Source organism: Lagopus muta, chromosome 21, assembly GCF_023343835.1.
Source record: "Lagopus muta isolate bLagMut1 chromosome 21, bLagMut1 primary, whole genome shotgun sequence".
Taxonomy (NCBI): Eukaryota; Metazoa; Chordata; class Aves; order Galliformes; family Phasianidae; genus Lagopus; species Lagopus muta.
In genome coordinates this window covers 5,119,501-5,146,513 of record NC_064453.1, presented here as the reverse complement: position 1 = coordinate 5,146,513, position 27,013 = coordinate 5,119,501, and the positions used below count along the sequence as shown (strand labels likewise).

The window sequence follows — 27,013 nt, the reverse complement described above, 5'->3', positions numbered from 1 at the left end:
TTAAGCCTGCTGTATACCTAATGTCAGTTCTTTAATGCTGAATTAGTATTGGGCATTTTTGAAGTACGTCATCCTGGCCCCAAAAGTGGGCTGGAGATTTTTGTTATGGTTACTGAAGACAAGGGACTTCACTTTAACTTTCTTAAAAGGCACCTAGCTTGTGTCAATACACTTTTTATCTGTGACTCATACTTTCTGTAGCATTAGTCTTGAAAAGAAGTCATGTAGTTTATCCAATCATTTCTGAAAGCTCTAATGTATTACATCAGTTACCTTTCAAGCAAAGTGAGGCCACAGGCTCTTACAGATTAGCACATGAGATTCCATCCCTGAAATATAATTCACACATGCCTAGATGCACTTTCCAATTTGGCTCAGTTAAAGATATTGTGTTAGCTAGAAAGAGTCACCTTTCACACAAGTGGTGGAGTCTCCTTCTCTGGAGATGTTCAAGACCTGCCTGGATGCCTACCTGTGCGACCTGCTGTAGGGAACCTGCTTTGGCAGGGGGGTTGGACTCGATGATCTCTGGAGGTCCCTTCCAACCCCTACAATTCTGTGATTCTGTGATCCCTTGCTTCAGTTTCCCTCTGTACTTTCACATTATGGTACAGAAAGGTGCCCAGATTACTTGAAGTATTTTGTTTCCATGTCCATACGTACACTGCTTTTTGAGTGAGAAAAAAAGATCAATTATACACAAAACTTATCAGTTGGCTTGTCTGACTCGTATGAATTAGCTAACAGGTTTAAACTCACATAAAAGCAGTAATATTAAAGCAGGAGAGAACAGTATTTTCAGTTACTTTAGATTTGACAGTATCTTGCCTATACTGGAAGGTCCCCTGCAGGACGCACTTGATGCTTGAACAAAAGCATGCCATATGGAATTATGAATTATTCAACCATTGTAAGGAATAGCACATATGGCAGCACTTCCTCCTGCACCAACTCAGTTGCTTCTAAATTGCAAATACCACCAAACGGAAAAAAAAACCCAAAACACCTTATTGTGTAAGTTGTGGACATTTGTTAAGCCAGGGGTAAGACCCCATTTGAAAAAGGCGTAAGATTAGAGCAGATAACTTCTAAGGCAAAGGGAGCTCTCCTTGATCAAATACAGAACTCCAGCTAACAGCCTGCATGCCAACCATGTAAGCCACGTTTTGCTCCTGCTCCAAAACTTCTCATTAAGATCCACTTTAACTTCATATATTGACTATTAAAGTCTCTTGGTCTTAACCAGGACTTCAGATCCTGCCCTTTGGTTCAAAGTAAAGCTTTATTAATCTTAGGAGACACCAACTGCTACCAGATGGCCCCTGCTCCACTGAAATATAACCTGGAAGGCTTCCAGCACTGGAGGCTTGGTATTAAGTACACTGTGCTGTGATAGATCTGAACCTATAAAGACATGGGGACGTGAAGTTCCCAGACTGAGCTGGAGCACAGGGTACCCAGGATATGGCTTAGAGAAGGCAGCAGCTCTGAAGATCCACCATTTCCTTTATTCTGCCAATGTGAAGAAACAATAACTGCTGCTGCATTACTTCTAGTAGGAGCTACGTGGGGGGTTTTGTGTGTGTGTGTTTTGGAGGAGGATAGATGTAGTTGGGTTTTTTTTTCTGCTTTGGAAGAAGTCAAACAGCACATTGTCCTGGGGCAAATACTTCAGTGAGCTGAAATGAATGAGCAGTATACATGTCTGCAGGATGGGGTCTGAGGTCAAGAGACTTCCTATGAATGTGAGCACATCAGGAAACAACAGCTCCATACTTCGTCCAGCTGGCCAGGTTAGAATTTTTATCCACCAGGAATAGCATTCAATATATCAACACTTGCTGTTAACCTAAAATCCTTACTCCTGATCATGTTCATTCCTTTATGGTTAGTAACAGCAACGTTCCCTTTTGCAGCTTGGCAGTGAGTCATGAATGTGGCTCTTCTGAACAGACAAGCAGGCACCAGGCTTCCTGTGAGAATGCCAGATGTCACTAAAAAGCATCATAAACATAGTTGTCCCCTTGTATTTGGGTGTGTGATGAAGATATATAGAGGTAATATATGGTGAAAGTAATGACTTGATGAATATTTATGACTCTAGGTATGAGTAGAATGATTCATACAAGCATTCTTCATAAGGAATGTTTTCATTCTAAGAATGGAAGACATCAGAAGAATGAATTCAGTAACTAGAGACAGCCAAACATTTACCAGAAGAATATTATGGAGATCTTAAACTACTCCCATAATTTTTAGAAGCCTTCACTAATAGTTAAAACACCAATTAAAACACGCAGCAATTGTTGCTTTAGATTCATTCTGTATTTTAAGGGTATCTGCAGTATGATGCTGCAAGTATCTCAGCTGCACGCTACTTCAGCTGTGCATTAAGAACTACAACAACTGCACAGCAATGCCTTCTGCCAAGCTTTCAAACTGAAAAGAACTGATGTATCATCCACAAGAGAAAGGTAAGCAACCACAGAGTATGATGTACACACTAATGACTTGCCAAGGATAACAACCATGGTTAAGGGAAAAGCCATCAGCACACGAATCTTTACATGTTAATCCTGACACAGCTTTGTATTACTTCGGGTAAAGCGATGTTCCATCATGCTTTATGATAACATTATATTCTTTAATATAAGATAGTAACAAAGAGCACAGGAAAAAAGCCAATAATCAAATGTACCAGGAGCCCTCGGGTCTGGAATGCACTCAAGATTAATGTTTCAGATGAAACACTACTCCACTTAAAGCAATCTCTCCTATTTACCATATTATTTACTATACATTTACTATAGTACCACCTATAGTTCTGTAGTGTAAGTACTACACTGAAGCAATTAGCCTATGCCATGCCTGGAGACACTGTGATAACCATTTATACTCACCTACTTAACTAGATTAAGTAATAGATTGGCCATAAGCATAGTTTCTCGGGCAGTTTTTAATTTGAAGTGTTATCACTAACATCAAATTTCCCAGCATCTGGTTTTGCTGGGTGGCTGCTGATGGTACAGAAGGTAACACTGGATGTGCAACTTGATAGTAGGTGCTCTAAGAGGTTTGAATTGGTGCTTTGTACATTTCTCACAGCTGCAGCATGGAGGCATTGCTGCATAAATAAACCCAGCACCATGCTGGCCGTGTGTCTTTGTCTAGGCCATGTGGATTTAGGCATCAGACCAAACCCACAGCCCCCCTGCTTTCTATCAAACAGTTGGACGATGCCACAAAGATCCCCATGCAATCACATGGCTTGTTAGGCTTTTCCAGCCTGGAGAGGTCAGATTTTGAGACTGGCAAATGCTGCAGCAGTGAGCATTCTGGTCAGCAAGGTGTGCTGTGCATTCCATGCATTTTCAAGGCTGTGCTTCCAGAAAGCATTTGGCAAAGGTGATTGATTTTGAGAGTTCAAGCAGCACCATCCAGAGAAGCAGAAAATGGAAGGAACAGAGAAGCGGTACAGCAAAACTGGCATAAGTCAGGTTTAATTATTCAAACAGAAGATAATCCAGTGGCTGCAGCAGCATTATGAACAGGCAGCCTTTGCTTTATTAGTAAATAGCAAAAGCATTTAGGTAGTGTAAACTGCTGCTTCAAGTTACCTCCATGGTTCAGAGTGAGACTTCATCTGAGGAAACTACCCTTGGCACCAACGTCAATCTTTTTTGAGAGGCAAAATTATTAATGAGATCATGAGAACACGTTGTTATTAACTACAATTTACATGAAGGCAAAGCCTGCCATCTGTTCATTTAGAACTAGAAGTTCTGGGTTTCAGAAATGCTTGACTAATTATGAACTTACTTCTTGAGAATAGCTTTCCCCATGGATTTTTCTAGTTCATTTCCTCATCATTAATAATTAGCTCAATTCCACAATAAGTATGCTTGATTAACTGAGCAGAAAGCAATAGAAGCATCTGAGAGTATAAAGCATACCTGCATTTCAAGCAGAAAACTGAGCAAGAACTACAAGAACGATTTAAGATTTTATAACCTGACAGGAAGCAACATTTCCAGAAATACACAGACAATACTGGAAGGAAAGACTCCTCACTGCAGGCTGATAATGCAGATGCACCACGACAGCACACTCAATAAATTGCATTGTAGCACCAGCTAGTGGTAAGAATCAATGAAGGCATAGAGAGGAAAAGTAACAAATGAGTTTGAAACAAAAAGCTTCAGATTGCATGCAGCCTCCTATCCGAACTTTTTCCTCACCTTTCAAATACTTTCAAAACAAAAGAAGTTCCACATGAGTTTCACTGAGCACGCCTACACCATCCGAAAAGCACTTTCAGGGTCGATCCAGCTGCTAGAAGTTAGAAGTGCTATGAGCAACAGCCAAGCACTTTTGCCACACTTAGAGCTACTTCATCCTCAGAGCCAGCCTCCCACTCACAAGCGGTACTTAGCCAGAACAAAAGCTAAATACTACTGTTGTGCTTTCTCTTCCACGGAGCATCACAGCATTCTCTCTCAGCATAAACTTACTGAACCAAGAAATAGCTCAGTGATTAATTCAGCTCTGAAACTCACGATCATACATTTTCTGGACCCAATCCTACAGCATAGGAATTAGTTTACAGAGACCGCTGCAAAAAATATGAATCTAGTTTGCAATGGATACCATAAAATGTCAGCTGATACTCTAAATTCAATTGGATTTTATCTTTATCTCTGTGTTACTATTGGTATAATTTACACAGAATAGCAATACTGCTATGTTAAGAATACAAAAACTAAATGTTCCATACTTCAGATGGCTTGAGATTTGTAGGCTTCTCTGATCACCACAAAACGTAAATGGAAGTGCAGGTGCTCCAGAACACCACCAGGTGGAATATATTCTCAAAGTAAGGTGAAAATAAAGATAACTTTCTTGTACACTGGTAGCCAGACCTAAGTTTCAAGGAGAAGCGACCGCATCAACAACAACAATCAAAACCTCCAAACACAGCAAACTGAGCAGCCTGCATGGCAGTGAACAGGGCACAAGGAACCAACACCAGCACTGACCATGACACAACAGGACAGCCAGGCTGCTCCTGCTCCCTGAGGTTGGATGAGGTCTGGAAAATAATAGCAGTGCAGAGCCACTGATGTGCCCCAATGGGTGAAGAATACCACAAGAAATTGATGGAGTTATAGAATTAAAGGCTGATAGACTGAGCTCTTTTCACCATAAAAAGAACCTACCTCCTTAATGCTGCCTATCTTTTAATCTCACTGGTTTTGGATACCTTGAAAACAAGATCTGATTAAGTTACTGAAGCATTTATCATTCACAGAGGTATGATGCAGTAAGCTCTGTAGAGACATTCATAATTTAAACAAGCAGCTTGAGAGCCACAGGATTTATACATGGAAGACTGCTACATCAAGAGCCAGCTGCTGAAATATTTATAAATGTGAATTTCTAATGTGTAATGACTTCCAACCAGTAATATTTTAGCTTTTGCTACAGATTAATACTGTTTTGCTACAGATTTCTGCTCCATACTTTACAGTTAGAAACTATATATTCAGTGCATCACACTAGTACAGTAAAGTGTGATTTGGAACTTTAATAATCAACAAGAATACAGGAGAAAGCACACTTGGCTATGGGATTTTGGGTGTCACCATCTTAGAATCTTTCAGAATATACTATAAAGTTCAGAGGTATTTTGGTCAAAGAATGCAGGCGTAAATATACAGAACCTAGCTGAGTGACAGTTAGTTGAATAACAGCAAGAGCCTATTCACACTTGAGCAAAGCACAGCTGCTTAGAGGAACAGTGATAGGATATGCCAAAAATACAGCCTGAGAAACTACCAGTGAGGCCCCAAAGGAAAACAACTGGAATCCCTGTAGTTCAAGACATGCAATACTGAGCTGACAAATCATACATTATGTATCAAGTTTCTGCAAGTCTTCAAGCCTACTTTTGTTTGGTTGAGAGTTCTTGTGACAGCTAAAGAGATTGGTGTTATTATTAGAGCTCAATAATCAAGGCTAAAATACTTCAAGCAGTTTCAAAAGCAAAGTCTGCATTTGCAGGAGATTTGCTATCACACAGTTATTATCTGAGGATGCCCTCATAGACACCTCAAGCATTTGAAACAGCCGCTGTTATATTTGCAACATGACTTATTTGCATCCTTCATGTGTTGATTTGTTCTATTCTGCACTGAACAAGTTCTAATTTCACCAGTGCAGTACCTGAGAACCTACTGTCACAGCCACATAACTGGCATTCACCACTCACATTCTCATACTAAGCCCAGTGAGCCCCATGGCTGGCTTGGTTTCTGTCATACGCATTTGTTACTTATTCATTACTGAGATGCAAATGCCAGATTGCAACAGGCACCAAATGAGGCACTGAATGAGGCACCAGATTTCTTTTTCAGTCACAGTCTGAAGGAAAAACTACTATTGGTCACATCTATTGATTATTTTAACAGTTCAGATCCATGAGAAAGCTTAAAGATGCCTTCAGTTATTTATTTTGAAGAGAACACCAAGATACAGCCATGGAAAAAATGCCTCAAAAGCATTACTGGACACACAGTTATTCCTGAACACAACACAGATGCATTCTTGCATTAGAAAAGCAGGTTTAAGAGTTTCCCCCAGTCAGTGTATGGAAGTGTGACTAACCAAGGTTCATACTGGCCCTCCAGAAGCTGCTGTCTCCTTTCACATATTGGCACAGGACCCCCCGTGCCTTTTCTCAGTTGACCAGAAAGTGACTTGGCTCTGCTCAGCCAGCTGAGGTCTCAGATTTGCCCAAGCAGCACTTGGACAAAAACAACTTTTTGTCAGCTCAGTCCTCAACACATCTTTTTTACTGACTGAAGGAGCTAATGAAGTCCAGCTTACCTCCTTCAACACCAAGGTTGAAAATAAATGACTCAAAATCAACACTCAGAATATGCAATTAAGGAAAAGAAAAGCATTCAGCAAAGACCATCTCTTAAGCCTTTAAACCATCATGCAACTTAAAACCTCATTTTCAATGTGAATCAATGAAGACCTCAGCCCAAATCCCAGATCTAGCTTCCCTGATCTCCGAATTCCAGTAAGTCAGAACTGAGCAGACAGCTTTACAACTATTTGTTTTCCCCCAGTAGAGTGCTACCTTAGTGTGAGAGAGCTCCAACCTCTCTGCTTTGAAGGGTTTCAATTCTACACCTATCATTCTTTTTATTTTCCAGTAATACGTTTTTAACAAATTCACACAGGCTCAGTACAACGTTTTGGAATGCTCTAATAGAACTCTAGAGGACAGAAATGCTTTACCTTTTTCTTCTCACATTCCTTCCACGCTTCTTCATTTCTTCATATTTCTTCTGTCCCCCTGAATTTTGGGAAGAAAGGGAATGTGTAATTCAAACAGATATGGAGTTGTGAATCTCCAGCAGCCAAAAGGAATTGTTTTCTACTCTGTGGATCTTGTCTTACAAAAGCAAACTCATCTTTCCTTAAAATAACTGTAAGCAAGAATCTCTTAGTTAATAAATTAAATAATGCAAATCAGTCATCAAGCCTATCATGTCTTAGCATAATTAGTGGAGCTCTTCAGCTGATAAGGCTTTTTTTTTTTTTTAAACTTACCCATAACAGTGATCATTTAAGTTTTTAACAGACCTAAGGTACTTTTAGCTTCTCTTATTATTCCAACTCTTTATTTTAAGGTAAATAGCAACATAAAACTTCTAAGAATATTAAGAAGCTTAAAAAAACCCAACTGATTTTGTTACCACAAAGGTATGACCTTTAATCAGCTGCAGTTACAAGCTCAAGAAGTAAGCAGCTAGAATAATATTACCTTGTTTCTGTGCGGTTTAGAGCTTCAGCTTTTCAAGAGTTCTTTCTTCATCTACAACACAGAGCACAACAAACAAACAGTTAATAAACAAGAAGCACTAAAAATAACATTGAATTAAGGGGCTTTAATAAAGAATTATACATCTATAATTGGACGTAGATGATCTTTGAGCTCCCTTCCAACCCAAGCCATCCCTCAATTCTATAACAAATTCCAGGCTGTTCCAGCATTACACTGCCAGGCAATGAGAAGTAAAACACCAGTTTTGAGTAGAAACAACTGACAGTTTTACAGACAATCCATTAGAACGCTGCTCAAGAATAAGCATTAAATAATAACATACACTGAAATAAAAAGCTTCATAAAATCTCCAACTAAGCCAAACATAAAACAGACCTATCTTAGCTATACCGTATTCTTACCCTATTACTAGAGAAAGCCAAGCAAACCCTTTTCCTTGCCTAGAGAAGTAATGTCAGTATTCAACAGAAAAGCTTTGCTTCTTTCAGCTTAAAAAAGTGTAACTACGTGAGTAATGAATTAGAAATTCAAAACAAATTAAATAAACTCTATGAAAATGATAAAGATAGGAGTGTTTTGTAGCCAGTGCTATAAGTGTATGGGTTGGCTTGCTGGTAACTGCGCTGCCCCGTTTACAGTCTCAGTGTTTCTAGAATACAGAAAAAGAAGTTAAAAAGACCTAAGAAAATGACAAACCACTTTATTTTCTAAATGGGATTCTTGGAGCTTGGGTTCTTCTTGGAACTTTTTCTAGTATTGTAAATTGGTTAAGTGTTTTGTGTTTTTTTGTTTTTGTTTTTGTTTTGTTTATTTAATGTAAGGAAGAAGTTTTTTACACTAGGGGCACTGAGGCACTGCACAGGCTGCCCAGAGAAGTGGTGCAGACACCCAAGGTCAGGCTGGAGGGGCTCTGAGCACTGATGGAGCTGTGGGTGTCCCTGATCACTGCAATGCAATTGGACCTGATGGCCCCGAGAGTCCCTTCCAACTCAAACCATTCTATGACTGTAGGATCTTAAGAACAGCTTGATTTGTATTAAAGTTATTGATGATAGTTTTGAAAAAACTTATCCTCAGTATTTGTGGAGTTAGAAAGGTGTGTACTATGGGTAGTGCGTGAAGGAAGATCACTGCACCCTGTTACTTCCAGCCTGCTGCCTGTTGATGGATTTGCACACTACAACAGAGGCATTAAAACTCTGACTTTGCAGTCAACATCCTCCTTGCACTTGAAAGCTCATTTTTGCAGCTATCCTTGTTGGAAACGCAGTGGGTTACACTCATAGGATCATCAAAGTTGGAAAAGACATCCAAGATCCCCAAGTCCAACCACAACCCACCCCCACCGTGCCCACATCCCTCAGTGCCACATCTCCACACTGAACACCTCCAAGGACAGTGTCTTCACCAGCTCTCTGAGCAGCTGTGCCAGCACATCACCGCTCTTTCTGACAAGAAATCATTCCTACAATCCAACCTGCACCTTGAGGCCATTGCCTCTCCTCCTGTCGCTGCCAGCCAGGAGCAGAGGCCAACCCTGCCTCATCACAGCCTTGCTTCAGGAGTTGTACGGAGCGATGATGTCTGCCCTGCAGCTCCTGTTCTGCAGACCGACCATCCTTGCTCCCTCAGCAGGCTGTCAGAAAGCACCAGCTTGACAAGAAAGGCTCAGCAGGGATCTTGTCTGCTCGTGGAGGAAGCTCCCTGCTGCCGTGGCACCACAGCTTCTCTGCGCATCCACATCATTAACATTTCTCCTTGATGGACTCGTGCAACGAGCGCGACATCGAAATAATCAATGGAACACAAAGTAATCCCTATATTCAATCTCCTACATTAGCTTAATGACTCCATCCTGCTGCTAGAATTCCTCATTCCTCGCTCTTTTCTTTTTTCTTTTTTTTTTTTTTTTATTTCCACACAATAAATAGCAAACTCTTACCACAAAGGACAGAAAACCCCACAATAGGGCAAGAGAACCCGCTCTCCTCCACAGCTCATTGTCTGGGGATGAGGGCGGATGCCGGAGGCCGCGGTGAGGAGGACGGCAGGCTGCGGCAGACGGGACGAGCCGAGGCGCTCTCTGGTAAACATGGGGACGAAGCGGGGAGCCGGTGGGCAGCGGGGGCGGCCCCGCTCCGGAGGGGGTCCCGCTACGGGGGGCACTGCCCGCTGGCCTCCCCCCAACGTCACTTCCGAGGCTGGAGACAAAATGGCGTCCGGACGGTACCGGAGCTGAGGCCGTTCCGCGCCTTTTTGAGCCGGGCCGCGGATAGAGGAGAAAGAGGAGGACAACGAGGAGGCGGCGGTAGCCTCGCAGGTGAGAGGGAGGCGGCCCCGCGGGCGCTGCTGTGCCGGAGGGCGGGCCGGGCTGTGGAGGCGGTGGGCAGAGCCAGCGGTGCGGAGCCGGGGGTGCGGCGGGGAAGGGGCCCGGGTTGTGGGGCTGTGGAGAGCGGGGGGTGCGGCCGGGCGGGTCGGCAGTGCGGGTCGTGATGTTCAGTGCCGGGGTTGACGGTGTGGGTGAGGGGCCGAGGGCTCCTTCAGGAAGTTTGCAGGTGACAGCGGGTTCTGTGCCTGCAGGTGGGATGTTTTGACTGAGGGTCGTGGGCGGGCTGAGGTCTACGGCAACGAGTGCCCATTCCTGGGCTGCAGTCACCGCAAGTCCATGCGTTGCTACAGGGCTGGAAGGCTGCACTGAGGGAAAGGATCGGGGGGGAGCCAGCAGTGTGTGCGGGTGGCCAAAAGACCATCAGCATCACAGAATCATAGAATAGCCTGGGTTGAAGGGACCTCAAGGATGATGAATCTCCAAGTCCCCTGCCACCTGCAGGGCCACATTTAATACCAGGCCAGGCTGCCCAAGGCCCCATCCTGCCTGGCCTTGAACACCTCCAGGGATGGACGGGGCATCCACAGCCTCCCTGGGCAGCTGTTCCAGCACCTCACCACTCTCTGTAAAGAACTTCCCCCTGACATCCAACCTCAGTGTTCCCTGCCTCAACTTCAAACCATTTCCCCTTGTCCTGCTGTTATCTACCATTTCAGAGTCCCTACAAACATCCTGGCTTATATCAGCAGCAGTGCAGCCAGCAGGAGGTGATCATCCCTCTGTGCTGTGGGCAGTGTTGGGTTCCTCACTGCAATACAGGCATGGAGGCCCTGAAGTGTGTGCAGAAAAGGGAATGGAGCAGTGAGGGTTCTGAAGCTCCGTGCTGCACTGAGTGATGCTGATCTGATGGGTCAATCTGGAGAAGTGGCTCAGAGAACTCCTAGCTCTCTATAGGGACCAGAAGGGAGGTTGTGGTGAGGTGGGCTCAGCCTCTGCTCTATCTGCTGATAGACAAGAGGTGATGGCCTCGAGTTGCTTCAGGAGGTGTTCAGGTTGGATATTAGGAAAAAATTCTCCAAAGGAGTGGTTGGGCACTGGAACAGGCTGCTCTGGGGTATGTTGGGGTCACTGAAGATGTAGTACTTGGACTTGGTTTAGTGTGCGATGCTGGTGGGAGGTGGACAGTTGGGAAGTTTTTCACCCAGAGGGTGGTGAGGCACTGGAACAGGCTGCCCAAGGAGGCTGTGGATGCCCCATCCCTGCAGGCATTCAAGGCCAGGCTGGATGTGGCTCTGGGCAGCCTGGGCTGCTGGTTGGTGACCTGCACACAGCAGGGGGTTGGAACTGGATGAGCACCGTGGTGCTTTTCAACCCAGGCCATTTACTATGACTCTAAGATCTTAGTGGTCTTTTCCAACTTTAATGATTCTATGATTCTATTTCACCCAACCCGGGGGTTTCTGTGCTGTAGTGCAGTGATACTGTGACAGGGGTGACAGGTCGGACAGCATCTTTGAGACATCATTTGATGCCACAGGAGAAGGTGGAGCCCTGCTGGTGAGCATGAGTTTGCAGCTACGGTCTTCTGTGGAGCTTTTAATGGTTTTAAGTTCCTATGAAGCTGCCAAAGATCCATTTTGAAGTAGTAAAGAATACTTTGAACCATTTGTAACACTTGAAGATTGAGAGGATGGTGATGTTCTTGTACCTCTTATCTGAGCACTCGGTGACAAAAGGCATTTTCCTTACTTTACATTTCAGTACTCAACAACGGGCATCTCCCAGTGGTGGTGGGGCTGCTGGCCTTCCTGATACAATACTTGAGACGAAGCTGATCAGTGGAGACCTATAAGAACCAAAAGATCTTTCAGCGTATAGGGATTGTTAAATGAGCTGTGTGGTGCTGCTTGGTTTTCTCATAGAATGACTTGGGTTGGAAGGGACTTCAAAAATCATCCAGTTCCAACCCCTCTGCCAAGGGCAGGGTTACTGCCCACTAAATCAGGTGCCAGCTCAGATGGCCCAGGGCCCCATAGGTGGCCTTGATCACCTGTGGGGCATCCACAGCTCTCTGGGTAGCAGTGCCAGGGCCTCACTTCCCTCTGACATTAGTCTAAGTCTCCCCTGTGTTAGTTTGAAGCCATTCCTCATTGTCCTATCTCTATGTACCTGTCTTCAGACACATAGTTCAGCTCAGTATTGTCCTCCCAGGGTTGCTGGGAGCCTGTCCACCCCATGCCTCAGAACATAAGAAAGAGATCAAGTTTTGTTTCTAGTGGAGCCCTGCTTATGTGGAATAAAGGGCAAACAATCACTGTGGGGTGACAAATATGATAATATGTAAAAAGGAGTTCTAAATACTGTCCTGCACTAGAAGTCAGTCTCTTAAAACAAGTTCAGGGTGATTTAGAGGTAACACTTGTAGTAATGTATTTGCCTGTCACCAGTCTACAGCCGCTGGTTGGTGCTCGTGCCGTGTGTGCAAGTAAGAGTCTCAGCTGGGAGAGAGGATGGAAATGTAGGCTATGCCTTGCAGCAACAGCGTGGTGCCTTTTTCATCATGAGCCACTTGCTTACGTGTGCAGATTGGAGACTGCTAATTTTATGGGTTATTTTGTTTTTGTCAGAGATTTACAAACAGCCCGAGGTCACAAGCTGATGCATGTTGAATATCCACACTGGGATACCTTGTTCCTTGTATTTCCTCCTGAGTCTTTGATCTTTATAGTTAGCAACTCCACGTCTCAAAGAATTGATTATGCTTTGTGCCATCCCCTTTTGATTTACTGTTCCATTGTTAGAGTTCTGTAATTCAGCCCAATCTTTTACTCCTGTAAATCATTCTATTTCCCATACTGTGTAATACTTGCCCTCACAAAATCTCTCTTGTTCACTAATTCTTCACACATGGCCATATTCCCATGTGAACACAGTATAGAAAAGATACCAGTCATTCAGTGCAGCGCTCTTCATCTTGGCTATGTTTATTTTGACTTAATTCAGATTATTTGGAGGAATCTTTGAACTATGCGTAGTCCTGGCAAGTGTCACAGCATTTTTAAAGCACTGCAGTGCATTTTGTGTTGAATTTGTTGGCACATGCTGGGGCAGATGTGACCCTGCTATGTAACATCGTCCCCAAAACGAAATGCTTTTCTTTACCAGTGCTGTGTTTTCTCAGAATGTATTCCTAGCTGAAAAATGTTGTTGTGTTTTGGGTTTTTTTTGCCTCTGTATAAAAGATGCTTGCAGACAGAAGTGGGAGGCAGCCCTGCATTGTGAAATGACTGGAACAGGTTGTTTCGTGTGCTTGTGAGTCTGCAATGCACTTGTCTGATAAAATTGTCATTTGAATGTACTGCCTTTGCAAACAGAATGAGGAGGTGTACTTATGTCTGAAACTGGAGCAGTATTTCTTTGTACTAGCAGTTATCAGGCACTTGGCATTTTCTGTTGCTTCTTTTGATTAGTTGCTGTTTCATGAGGATGAAGTGTTGTGTTTGGTTTTTTTTAGAAAAATATATGTGAAGGTGAATTGCGTGGGGTTCATCTCTGTGTTAATTTCTTGGCATGGTTACTGAATAAACTCTCTTAATACCTACAGCTTATTTGTTTACCAAGCACTAAGCAAAACTTTTATTTTTATCAGGCAAGAGGCAACAGATATTACTGCTTTCATCATTTTATGCCCACTTTTCTCCATTTTCATGTGGCACTCTACAGTAACTGAAAGCTTCATTGCAGCCCAGTGCCCATAGATAGCACTGTTGGTTCTGTCAAGTTTGTACCTATTAATCTTTCAGTGTTAACATGCTTTTTTTTTTTTTTGTGGAAGCTTTCCTTAACCTAACATGCTGCAAATGTATGTAGAATGTTATTGTAGGATTGGAGTGCAACAAGGTAAGCACCCAGATGTTTTAAAAAAATAATGATCACTCCTCTGCTATAATTAAAAGCTAAAGCAAAGGAAAAGATCATTTCTACCATCCTGCAGTTTCCCAGCCTGGAGCCTGGTTGGGAGAAAAGGCTTTCAGGTTTTGTTCCAGCTTTGTAATTGATGTGTTTTTACCTGGACAGAGACGTAATGCGTGTCCCATTTTCAGCTTCCAAAACAGGACTGATGCTCTCACGCCTGTTTATTTTTCCTTCCTCTGAAATGGAAGCAATATTCCTTCTCAAAGTGAGAGAATCATCATCTAGAGATGATAACTGCGCCTTGGAGAAGCAGGAGGAGGATGGGTCAGCACAGCCAATGGAAGCACTTACTGGAAATGCTGACCCAACCAATCCATAACACACATAAAAGTAACTAATTTTATACAAAATTAGCAACGTTAATTCCAAGGAAGACTTTCTAAGGAGCCTTTCTAAATGAATTTCTCAGAGATTAGGATGACACCACGCAATAGATCTGACTTTTCTGATTTGTTTCTCTGTTGCTTCAGTACCTTGTGAGCCTGCTGTGCTCATGGGATACTCCGTGGGTGGTGGTTTGAAATAAATATGCCCTGGTTTTCTGGAAATTAATTTAAAAATTCCGATTGCTGGGTGTTGTGTTTGTGTGGTTTGGGTCCTACGTCCACGTTGTTGTGGAACTGGAAGTTAAAAATGAAACTCTGTGTTACGAATGCTTTGTTTTCTATTCTTAGGTCATTTTTACGCAGCTAGAGGTTAAACCAGTGACTCCGTAAGGTGTATGTAGGCTGAAGTTGTTTTCTTTTTGTTAGTGCAGTCAGCCTTTCTACACAATTTTCTTCGTTGTTAAAAAGGAAAGAAAATGGGGAAATGTTTTCAGATAAGTGATGTGAGCTCTGCAACTTAAAAACTACCTATCAGAGCAGCAGGAATCCAGTCTCAAGGTGAAACGAGTGCTTTAAGTTGGTACTTTTATTAGTAGTTATTGCAGCTTTTTGATTACCACAGCTTCATTTCTCATCTTATACTTTCTGATGAACTGATTCCTCTGGTAACTTGTAGCTTAAAGTACAGGGTACAGCCTGTTTTGGAGCTGAGCTTTAAGTACATCATTCTGTGAGGTTGGTCACTTTGTATGAAGGCTCAGTGAGAGGTTTGGATACAGCCAGTTCTATGGAAGTTGAATAATAATATACATAAAATCACAGAATGGCCTGGGTTGAAAAGGACCACAACGATCATCTAGTTCCAACACCCTGCTGTGTGCAGGGTCACCAACCACTGCATGTAGTGGATGAGTAGTGATGTTGAATGTTTGCTTCTGTAAACACCACTTTAATTCTGCCTTGTTGTATTTGTGTTGCTAGAATTATGAGTTAAATGCCTTCCTAGTTCATTCAGTGTTGAAAATGACGGACGTACTTGAAGATGACTCTCACTGAGTGCACCGTAATGCCTGGGCACTTCTTAAAGCAGGCTTTCTAAGTTGATTTCCAGAGCCATGATAGGTGGTGGGTCTGGTAGAAGATTGCTGAGCTGTTAATCACAGAACCATTAGAGGTGGGGGGGCCCTTGCAGATCACATGAGGCAAGGGATGAGCAGGCAGCAGGTGCCACAGATGTGTTCTCATCCTTCAGCTGTAGTTCAGTGCTCTGAAATGAATAAAATGTTCTTGCTTTTGAGGTCTTTATGTGAATAAAGCCTTTAACATCCTAGCCAAATATAGAAAAAGCAAATATTTCTTCCCAAGAATCAGGTATTATTCTCACTAGGAAATACCATCCAGAATACTTGATTTACAAATTGCCATGAAGCAGACATCACCCAAGTGAGCACAGAATGAAAGAGCTCTGCATTTTCCTGTTCCTGCATCATCCCAGTGCAGAAGTGTGCACGACTCCAGCTTTGCTTTTCCTTAAATCTGCACCTCCACGTGTGCAGGCAGTTCCAGCAGGTGACAGCAGCCTGCTGACCGCCTTTCAGAAACCATTTGTCCAGAGCAGAAGCAGAAATCACATTTGTCAGGAGGGAAAACGAGTTAAGCTGTCAAGGCTGTGGGGCGAACATGGCATGTGGGAGATGTGTTGGAAACAACTGCAGGAGAGCTTGGAGAGAAAGTGATGTTGTTGCCGTGGTTGGATTTGACATCCCAGGAGTGGCTGGAAATAGTAACAGATTTTAAATGAAATGCTTTGTATAGAAACTATCAGTTAGTAAAATCATTTAGTGATTGTTATGTGGAAAACAATAAATAGTTGGGAAGAAATAACAGCATTTAAATGAAATGCTTTGTGGGTAAGTACCAGTCAGCCTCCGAGAAGTTCAACTACTGGCAACAGGATGGTGTCTAATGTCACTTGCTGTGTTATTTCCTCCATGTATTTAAAAAAATAAAAGGCAAGTTACTATACTAAACTCTTAGATGTGACATTATTCTGAGCTACAATAACTGACCAATAGCTTGGAGCAGATCTTGTGTAAAGCAGTGTGCTGCATTGTGAACAGCCCTTTAGGAAGAGCAGCTTCAGCTCTGTGTACTTTCAGTTCAATGTAAACTGGCAGGTAGGCCTTACAATTGTCTGTTTCTCTTTGTAGGGCTCATGTAATCAGAGGAGTTCCTGTGTCGTGTGTGTCTTCTCAGAACGCAACTGGAATTCAGAATGAATCAGGTGAGTTTCCATGGAGGACTTTATCAAAGTACTTGGTTAATAGAACAGCTCAGTGTTAACATGGAAAGTCAAAAAAGAAATGAAAGACTTCAGTTTTTCACCTTTTAGACCACTGCATCATTTCAAACATGCAGTGAGCAGCTTCTGCCATAGAAATTGGTTGATTGGGACGATTCACACTGCTCTGGAACCAGTTGAATCAACCATCTTGAATCAAGTGAAAAGGTTGGAAAAGGGCATTTATTTTGGGGTGCATCCTCTACTACGTGGATGCCAGAATGTCCTGGATGCCCTGGAGAGTGTTGTTTTAAATGAAACCAGGCACACTTGACACTGATTATTTTTTTTATCTGTCTGTCCAAGCAGAAAAAATACAGATAGTGTATTTGCTATGGACAGAGGAAATATTACCTTAAATTATCCTCGTAAGTGCTTCTCTGTTTGGATTGTCTTACCAAGTCCCCTTGGCATGGGAGTGTGACTATGGGGTATTACCATGAAGGAATGCCAGTCTTCAATTTGCTAAAAAGATGACTGTGAACAGAAGCTTCTTGTTAGCCAGGAACAACCACAGTACACAGTGATGCAAAATGCTTTGTGTGCTTTTTTCAGTGCTGTTCCTAATGAATTACTTTTTTTGCTTTTAAACCCTTAATTGATCATTATTGGCACAATTAGCACTGCTGAAGTATATTCCACCACTGAAGTTATAGGAGTGTAAATACAATTACTTAAGTGAGGAATTATATGGTAGGATGTTTCCAATTGCTCTGATTTTAAGTGGGGGGGAGGGAGGGGAGGAGAAACATTAAGAAAACAAAAAGCAAAATAGGAACTCTGTCAGTATTGTCATGGATTTAGAGAGTACATTTATTATGTATTATATATGTACATGTATTATATATGTGCACAAATATGCATTATATATCATGCAAAGAACGTTTCTGTGTGCACCCTGTGGAAGTTGAGTGGTCTTGTGTGGGGTAGCGAGGATAACTATTGCTTCATCATTTCCTTCTTTTGAGACTTGATTTTTTTTTTCCCCCTGTAAGGTTTATTTTGAAGGTGCTGTGGCATGAAGCCAACAGCTTATTGTTCTGCTCGAGCAATAGTCCTTCTGCTTCATTACTTGCTCCCAAAGATTTCGGTGTTAATCTGTGCTATCACTAGCTGTTTCCTTCCCGTTTGGTTTCCTCATTCCACCAACGCTGCTCCCTTTCTAGGACTGAACAACATTTCTGCCCTGTATAAAATGAAGTCTTCGTCCTTCGTACCTGGGTTGATAACACCATTGGTGCAGCGCTGTGACGTTTATTACCTTACAATTCAATACAGAGATCACCCTGCCTCTGGGGAGAGTTACAACAGCTTTGAGTCCTTGGCTTCTCTGCCTTTTGCCTTTAGTTTCCAAAGTGTACAGAGCTCATAAGGCTTTTTATTGTTCAATTACCATTCATACTGAGTGTGTACTTAGCATCAAACCCGTGGTGTTTTTTCTTGCAGTGCCCTTGTAATTTCATTCACTGTTGACAGGTTGTAGTGCCAGGTCTGTATGAGGCATGTCTTTGATGCCAAACATCTTTCAGGTGTTCTGCTCTCACTTCTTTTGTTCTGCTTATCTTTGCTTTTGGTGTGACTTCAGTGACCCTGAAACTAATCAGCTATTGTTAATTTTGCTTATATGAAAGGACTGCTCCTTTTGTTGAAATGAAAAAAATCCTTTTCATGAACTGTTCTGGTCTCCTTCCAGTAAGGTTACAAAGGATTTTAAAAAAATAAAATAAAACAATAATACACCTCTTATTTGAGTTAATATTTTTGCCTTTCAAGGAAGATTGCATCTCAGGATAGATGACATGCAGTCTCTATCTCTTTTTAAAACAGATTTTTCCTTTTATGTGTAAAGTGCATCAGAATGCTCTGAATAATTTATTAAAAACAAACAAACAAAACCCACCAAGCAAGCATGGGGTTTTGATCAGTAGCTTTTACTGCATCCCAGCCTGAGTTAAGATAAAGCAGGGAGAAAGTCGCATGGAACGCTGAGTGGGAAGTTATTGCAAAATTAATGTAGGCATAAGATAAATTACACCTGCACTTGTGCTAAAGTGCCTTCTGAGTTTTTAAATGGATTAATTCAAATATTCTAATACATCTTCAGTCTTCAAGCACGTGCAGTAAAACTGGGGTGAGTTCAATAGGGTTTTTGATAGGAGACTCCTGCTTGTGCCTGCCCTGTGCTAGCTCTTGGTTTCTGTTTCCCTTTCACAACTCCCTTCTGTCTCCTTTGCCTTGCCTCTGTCACTTCATTGGCAAGGGACACTCAAGGACAAGGGGCAATGGTTTTAAACTGACAGAGGGGAGGTTTAGGTTAGAGATAGGAGGTTTTTCCCCCAGAGGGTGATGAGGCACTGGAACAGGCTGCCCAAGGAGGCTGTGGATGCCCCATCCCTGCAGGCATTCAAGGCCAGGCTGGATGTGGCTCTGGGCAGCCTGGGCTGTTGGTTGGTGACCTGCACACAGCAGGGGGTTGGAACTGGGTGAGCATTGTGCTCCTTTGCAACCCAGGCCATTCTATGATTCTATGAATGGCATCTTCTCTTCATTCCTCTTATTCCTGTTTCCATCAAACTGTTTGCCAATCTTCACATCATTCAGCATTATTTCTTTTTTCTTTCACTTTTTGTTCCAACTGATCACCTGTAAGCATCTTGTTGCAGGTACTGTTCCTATTGAAAGTTACATAAAAATTACAGAGGTGTGCTGAAAGGCACTATCCAATGCCTGGACTCTGAACTGGATGCAAACAGGATAGGAAAGCTTCAGTTAAGGCACCTTTAAGCCCTCCAACCATCTTTGCATTGTTCTTAGGTCACTTCACCCTTTCTGGTTTGAGTGCTGACAGTGTAACGTGTTTGGTGAACTTCAGAGGTATTCATTTAATGGGGAAACAAGCTTCTAGTGCACACCTACTCAACAGAATTGCAACAGAATTGCTGGCGTGATTGAAAAACTCCATAGTAGGTCTTCAGTTTAATGCAGTGCTGGCTGTAGAACGTGTGCATGTATGTAATCATACCAAGAGGTGAACTTCTCTTCATAGGAAAGAAAACCAATTTGAATCTGATTGTTAAATGTTGGTGGAAAAGCAATTGAAATCAGACTGTTTCTTCCTTTGGTAGGTAGGTCTTCCTTTGGGTTTTGATCTGGAAGGTGGCTTAAGAAGCTGCGTTTAAATTGTAAATGAAATTAGAATGTGCTGATTTGACTGAACTAAATTGTTTATTTTACATTAATAACTATATATTGTACAGTATGTTTGAGATGTGAAATGTCTTGTTACATCCTGGGCCTAATTTTATGGTATGTGCAAAATCCGTGGATATAACTGGTGTGGAATGGGTCAGAGTGCTGTGTTCAGCTGCTGAGCTTTTGTTTCTGTAGGAAGATGTTAAATAAAGTTCTGATTCTATGCTTTTCCTTGCAAATAGATTTCTGAAATGGGATGTTGATGGCTGAAAAGAGGTATGACTATTAGGAAATGTCTGATACGTCGTAGGATGTGATCCAGTGCTGTGCACTTTGATCTCACTTGTCTGTTTTATAAAGTTTTGGTTGATCAGATTGTGTTGTAGGCTTGTTTGACTGCTCCTTTAGCTGTGGTTGCTTAAAAAAAGGTTTTGTCAGCTTAAAGCTTCCAGTGCATTGTTCTCATAGCTGTCTTGTTCCGTGTCTGCTGTCCTCTCATCTATGCCCCATCCCTGCAGGCATTCAAGGCCAGGCTGGATGTGGCTCTGGGCAGCCTGGGCTGCTGGTTGATGACCTGCACACAGCAGGGGATTGGAACCAGATGAGCATTGTGCTCCTTTTCAACCCAGGCCATTCTATGATTCTATATGTAATTTGTTACAAACTGCTGTGAAGGGAACTGAGCATGGTGTTCCCTTAATGAAGTGGGGAGGGGATACTGGGCGGGTGTCTGGGCCTCTTTGAGATGCAGAGAGGAGCAGACAGAAAAGAAACTCGCTCAGATGTGGACTCTCCTATCAGTTCAAGGCTAACAGATGTCCGACTCGAACTTCTTTCATCTGTGTTTTTCCTTGCTGACTATTGGAAGAGCAGAATAAAAGGAAATAAAGCAGTTCTGCTGTGAATAGACTTTCAGCTATTATAACTGAAGAGTGAGGATTTTTTTCCCCTGTCCCCTCACTCTAGTGGATGGGAAGGGATTTCTGGCATCCTGTTCCTTCCACAGTTTCCAATTTCGGGGTCTTTCTCCCCTACAAATAGCTCTCTAGGATGTCTCTGTGCAGCTGTTAGGGCTTACCAAGGCAGCAATAGAATAACATTGCTAGACTCCAGTTTTATCATTTTTCTCGCTGTTGCAGAAAGCTGACAGAAGACATTCTTGTAACTTAACTCAGCAAGTCGTAAATATAGAAGAGAATAGTTGCCATACTGAGCACTCTTGAAGTGTGGATATGAAGTAGAAGAGGCTGGAGAAGCTTTATTTTCTTTGAAAGATTAAAAACTCAGCTGTGGTAGCCTATAGAGATACATTAAAAATGTATTTCCATAATGCCTCCTAAGTGCTCAGTGGAAAATGCTGGGAGTTATAGATGAACACTCAGCTCAGTGCATGAAGACTGCTATTATATCTCTGCTTTATGGCTGCAAGTAAAAGCAAGAGTCATGTCTGGTAAGTTGGAGTTTACTTGGACAGCTGTGGCAGTGCCTGATTTTTGTTGTTGTTGTTATTTAACACCACCTGAAGTTTCTTCAGAACTGAAATATAACATCCTTCATGTTAGAGGAGCTATTGCCTTCTTCACCAGTATTTGTGAGTGCCCAGAGTGGTCACAGTTCAGTGTCAGGGGCAGATACTGTTTTAGGGCTGTAGCATGAAGTTCAGCATACGCTTATACATCGTTTGTGCCAAGCACCATTCTTTCATAGTGTGGATGCATTTCTGGGAGGCTGTATGTGCTCGTGGCTTTTGCAATGCTGGTTGTTCCATCAGGAGTAGGTGTCTTGTTAACTAAAGAGCTGGTTGTCTTGTGAGAGCTGTGAGTAATGCTTGCTATTTTACATTATGTGAGTAATAGTATGAATATAATTACAAGCGGCCTGTTGACTCCTGTAGATCCCTTAAAATGGACATGATGAAGCTAATCACTTAACATCCATAAATCACTTATTAGCTTTCTATTGCATCTCCAGCTATTTGAACACCTTAAAACAGTTCGTATTAATTACAGGCTAAGGGTTCTGAACGGTTGGTTTAATTAAGAACAGAACACAGAAATAACTTTTATGACACTATTTACAACCTATCATTCTCTTCAAAGCAGAGCAGTAAGGTTGGCATGCAGGCACTTTGAGGTTGATCTCTGGAGTGAAATGGCTTGCTTGTAGGCTGTAAACAGAGCAGCAGGAGGAGAACAACAACCCAACAGTAGCTCTGGGAAGTGCATTACAAGGCAAGCTTCAGTGTTAGCTGTGCTACCAGAGGGGTATGTATGTGTTACTGGACTCAGGGTGAGCAGGGGAGCTCCTCTCTGTCCCCTGTTATCCAGGGCTGGGCAGCACAGGGTATGTTTGTGCTTGTGGCAGAGAAGATGGTGTATCCCAAATTCCCATTCTGGTACGTACATTGGAGTGGTTTGTTTACTGCTGTATCCTAGCTTCTACAGGTGAAAAAATCACTTTTCATTTGTGTGAACAACACACATTTTTCAGAACTTTTTGTTCTGAATTGTTTTGTATTTGTATTGTATTTGTACTGTATTGTATTGTTTTCTTCGTGAATTTCTGTTGGGTCTTTCTCCCAAGAGATACACACTCAAAGAAGGCAACACCAGAAGCTATTTTAGATTGTTGTGTTTTTTTGAGATGGGTTTTAGCAAGAATACCTGAAAGCCATCATTGAAAAGAGGAAACAAAGAATTTCTGATGTGTATGCAGTTGCTCTCAGTGTGGTGGGTAGCTGAAGTTCCAGCTTTGCCCTGTATTTCCAAAGCCATCCCTTGTGTGTTTCTGGGCAAGTTATTCCTGTTAGTGAAGCTTTGCATCCTTTTCTCCTTTATGCATCAAGGCATACATGGGTGTTCTGGTTGGAACTTTTATGTGCAAGTTTAGCTAATGATTGACAAAGGTAAAATGGAAGGCTGCATGGGCAGCTCTGCTCCCTGCCATGAGTGCTCTGGATTTGGAGCTGCTCTTTCTTCTGTAACTTCAGCATGTCCTCACACAAAACTGGGGCAGCAGTTCTATCGCTGTGAGCACAACAGCACAAACCTGGGCTGCTCACGGGGAAACAGCAGGGTAAATTGCAGTGTATCTCAATTTTCACTTAAAAGAATTGGAGGATTTAAGAACAAAACAAAAAAAACCATAGAAAATAACAAAAACAAGCTTTGAGCTGTACCTTAACTATGTTTTTAGATGTCAACTACTTCTAATTTCCAACCTCTCCATTAATAGACATGCTTTTAATAGCTAAACATGTTTTTCTTGCTGTTGGTCACAGATAGCCAGATAGGTCACAGTGCTTTTCCAGGGCAGAGAGTTACCTCAAGTCAAACATAAAAATGAAAAGGATTGTTATTAACACAGCAATGTTTTTCAAGTCATCCTTTTCCTTAACACTGTCACTTTCAATAAAGATGAGCTGTGTGCCACAGATGGGAGGTGGATCCAGTCCAGCCCATGTGATTCTATTCACCTTTACTGAAGGCTTTTTGCTGAGGCTTATAATGAAGAAATTGCTTTGCTGCCTCAAAGTATCCTGAAATGTTTGTGACACCTTTTCTCATCATTCTGGGTCCAAAGAGGATGGAGCAGACAGAGATTGCATTTGAGACACAGCATGCAGCTGGAATATGCAAACAAGATATGTATATATGTATATATGTATATATGTATATATGTATATATGTATATATGTATATATGTATATATGTATATATGTATGTATATATGTGTATATGTATGTATATATGTGTATATATATATATGTATGTGTGTATATATATATATATATGTATGTGTATATATATATATATATGTATGTGTATATATATATATATATATATATATATATATATATATATATATATATTTGTAGCTCTCATTATTCTTTAAAAAGAAAACCTAACTACCTCCCTTACGAGTTTTTCAGTTGAGTAAGACTTTCCAGACAGGTTACAAAGGAGCTGCTATGTTTATGCACTTCATGTTTTTTGTTTTAATCTGAGAACAGTCTGGCATCAGGAACAGAATTAAAAATAGATACAAATACTTTGTGTAGTCAAAATAATTGTGATGCTTCACTATAAGGAACTGGAATTTTCCTTGTGATAACAGCTAGATGATAAAATGGAGGCAGTGCTTCTGCCAACAACTGTGTGATGACAAACTTCTTTGAGCACAGTCATAAGGCAGGTAGATTTATCTGACGTATTTGGTCTGAAATTTGGAGGAATGTTATTTGGAAATGGCTTGAGTGGATGTTGTCTCAACATAGTGTGGCATGTGACAGTTCTGTTACTTAATTACTTGTTTGGTGTAGTTTCTCATGGCATAACTAATTAGATGAAATAGAGCAATTGAAAGTTGATTTGTGTTTCTGTCCGTGGATGAGTTTTAGATCACCATATTAATGAGCATTTTAACACTAAGCATGAATGCACATGAAAACCATATCCTGAAAGATCAACTTATGTAAATATTACATTATGGATAGATGATTTCCAGGGTATAAAGCCACAGCGATTCTTCTTCTTTCATCCTTTAGGAATAGTGGAACAGTGCTGCCAGGTGTGCTGTATGTGGATAAGATAAATCAAATGCCTTAAGCTCTGTATTTCCCAAGTAACCAATGGGGGAATTTTGAGTTTGGTTGTAAGGGAAACCAAAGAAAATAAATGAGATGGCAAATGCCTATGAGAAATAGGGAAATCACTTCAGATAGATTTACTCACTGTTTGAAGTCGCATCCATTAACTTCAGCAGTCGGATACTTTTCTTACGAGTAAAAGTAGGGTTAAAAACTCTCAGCAACAGCTTGCACAGGTTGATCAGCACTGATGCTGTTCTTTCTTTCTTTGCTAATGGTTGTGGCCCTTCTGGTTTTTAACTTGCAGAACACAACCGAGCCTCCTGCTGCAGTGGAGACCTTAGCTGATGTACCTGAGCACGTGCTTCGGGGGCTTCCTGAGGATGTCAGGCTCTTCCCATCTGCTGTTGACAAGACAAGGCTTGGTGAGTGCCACAACTGTAAAAAGAGAATGAAGGCTTTTAAAATGGCTCACATAAATTGCTTGCTGCAGATGCTGTGAACATTTGGTGCCTTTGTATGCTGGGCAATGAATGGAGAAGAAATAATGTCTGGTGCGTTGATCTGAAACCATTTATATTGGAAGTAGTGGTCGCCTACTAACAGATCGAGATTATGTTCCTAAAAGATCAAAATCAGGGTCAAAGGGGGACCAGAATGCAAAGAGGTTAGGTCATGGAGATGCTGGTGTGTTCCTTTACTGGCTGCTTAACTTATAGCACTTTTACTTCTTTCAGTTTTGTATTTTTGCTGCTATCTTACCGTTGTTTCACTTCAGAATGCTGTGTCTCACTATCCAATCAATACAAAAAGTCTCTTACATGATTCAGTGCAGACTTGAAAGCTGCTATATGGAACTATATCACTGGCTGCTATATTGTTTGTGTAATAATGCAGAATGCTGATTTTTTTTCTTTAAGCAGAGTTTAACCTGGGAGAACCTTAGAAATCAGAGTTGCAGATTGGATATTAGATGTTAAAACTTGGTAGATTAAGGAATATCCTGGTTTACTGTTGGTAACAGTAAATTTACTGTGTAAATTAACAGTAAATTAACCTTGGAGCAAGGTTAATATTTTCTAGTATGAATCTGATCTGGCATGGTCTGAATGAGAGTGTTGTGTTGGAACTGAGTGAGGTAGGAGGGGAAGTGTTAGAAGGCTTGTATTCCTTATGGTATTTTGACTTGAGCTTGAAATGCAGGAGAAATCGAGGGCACTTCTTGCCGTCACAGCTACAGTAGCTCTGGAGCAAAGGATGAAAGCAGATAAATGCTTAAGCTTTATGTGACTGGGGGAAGTTCTGGGGACTTCTGTGGCTGTTTGAATTACTAATAGTGAACTTCATTTTCCTGGTTGTGATCTTAATAGTGCAGAGCACACCACAGCCTGAGACAGACACATGCAGTGATCGTAAGAGATACGAAATGCAAATAGAAGATCTTTCTTCAGCTGAGTTGGATTTGTTATAATTACTGATATGTATCCTTTCAGGTGTTTGGGCAACAAAGTCAATTTTAAAAGGGAAGAAATTCGGGCCCTTTGTTGGTGACAAGAAGAAAAGATCTCAAGTTAAGAGCAATGTATACATGTGGGAGGTAAGAAAAACTTGTTAATAAAAAAGGTGTCTGTCACTGGGTCAGTATTTTGTATTTACCTTTCTAGAGATTTTAGACATAAAATAGTTGCTACTTGCATATCTGTGGTTACCATTGCAAATCTATTTACAGATACTTGGGTTGAGAAATGATTCTGAATTACAAACCTTTAAACTATTGAAACTGAGATTGCTGTATGAATTTTCTCCCATACTGTCTGTGGATCCCTCATTTCTTTAAGAGTCTGCTACAAAGAAAGCTTTGCTTTGTTGGCTTGAACAGGCAGTAATGTCCAATTCTTCAGCTGTGTACTGCCAACTAATTGAAATGAGGGAAACTGCAAGGATGTGGAAAGTCTTAAGGAAATCTCAGTGTTCCTCCTCATCCAGCTCTTTGAAAAACAGCTTTGTTTTGGGGATTGGTTTTGCTTTTGCAGCTTTCATAAAAGTTCTCAGCTGTTTCAGTATTTCTTGTGCTGCTTGTATTTGGGTTTGCCTTAAAGCAAATACTGTCTGGACAGCTGAATAGTCATAAGACCTCAGATATTATGTAGATTTCAGAGTGTAGGTGTCTTATCTTAATCTGGAGTTAAACTCTATCTACAGTGTCTTTAAATAAGGCATTCCTAAGCACTCCCAGAGATGACATCACTATTTCTGAAGGTTTACACACAGCAGGTGGCTTTAGCAGAATGCATGGTCAAGGAGGAGGGATGGAGGAACTCTGGCATGGCAATTTCTGTTCAGAACATGCTAATGTACAGATCTTTAGGTTAAAGAGATTGATAGCAGTCATCCTTCTGGCCTCTGG

General features: G+C 41.7%; 2 protein-coding genes across 4 annotated transcripts in view; one reads left to right on the top strand and one right to left on the bottom strand.

Moving 5' to 3' along the window:
* LRRC38 (leucine rich repeat containing 38) overlaps positions 1-10,047 on the bottom strand; it is a 175,152-nt gene extending 165,105 nt beyond the window's left edge. The window contains exons 1-3 of one of the 2 annotated variants that reach the window (XR_007380875.1): positions 9,798-10,047; positions 7,835-7,885; positions 7,306-7,363 (exon numbers count right to left, since the gene is read on the bottom strand). The gene's annotated coding sequence lies outside the window, so the exon portion shown is untranslated. The remainder of the gene's footprint in view (positions 1-7,305; positions 7,364-7,834; positions 7,886-9,797) is intronic. The other variant, XR_007380876.1, reaches the window with a different exon arrangement.
* A 13-nt stretch (positions 10,048-10,060) lies between these two features.
* The window catches only part of PRDM2 (PR/SET domain 2), a 62,529-nt gene continuing 45,576 nt past the window's right edge, over positions 10,061-27,013 (top strand). For both annotated transcript variants that reach the window (XM_048968070.1, XM_048968071.1), the window contains exons 1-4: positions 10,061-10,175; positions 16,696-16,769; positions 24,914-25,031; positions 26,100-26,203. In XM_048968070.1, the coding sequence (XP_048824027.1) occupies positions 16,761-16,769; positions 24,914-25,031; positions 26,100-26,203 (231 nt within the window). In that variant the 5' untranslated portion in view covers positions 10,061-10,175; positions 16,696-16,760. The remainder of the gene's footprint in view (positions 10,176-16,695; positions 16,770-24,913; positions 25,032-26,099; positions 26,204-27,013) is intronic.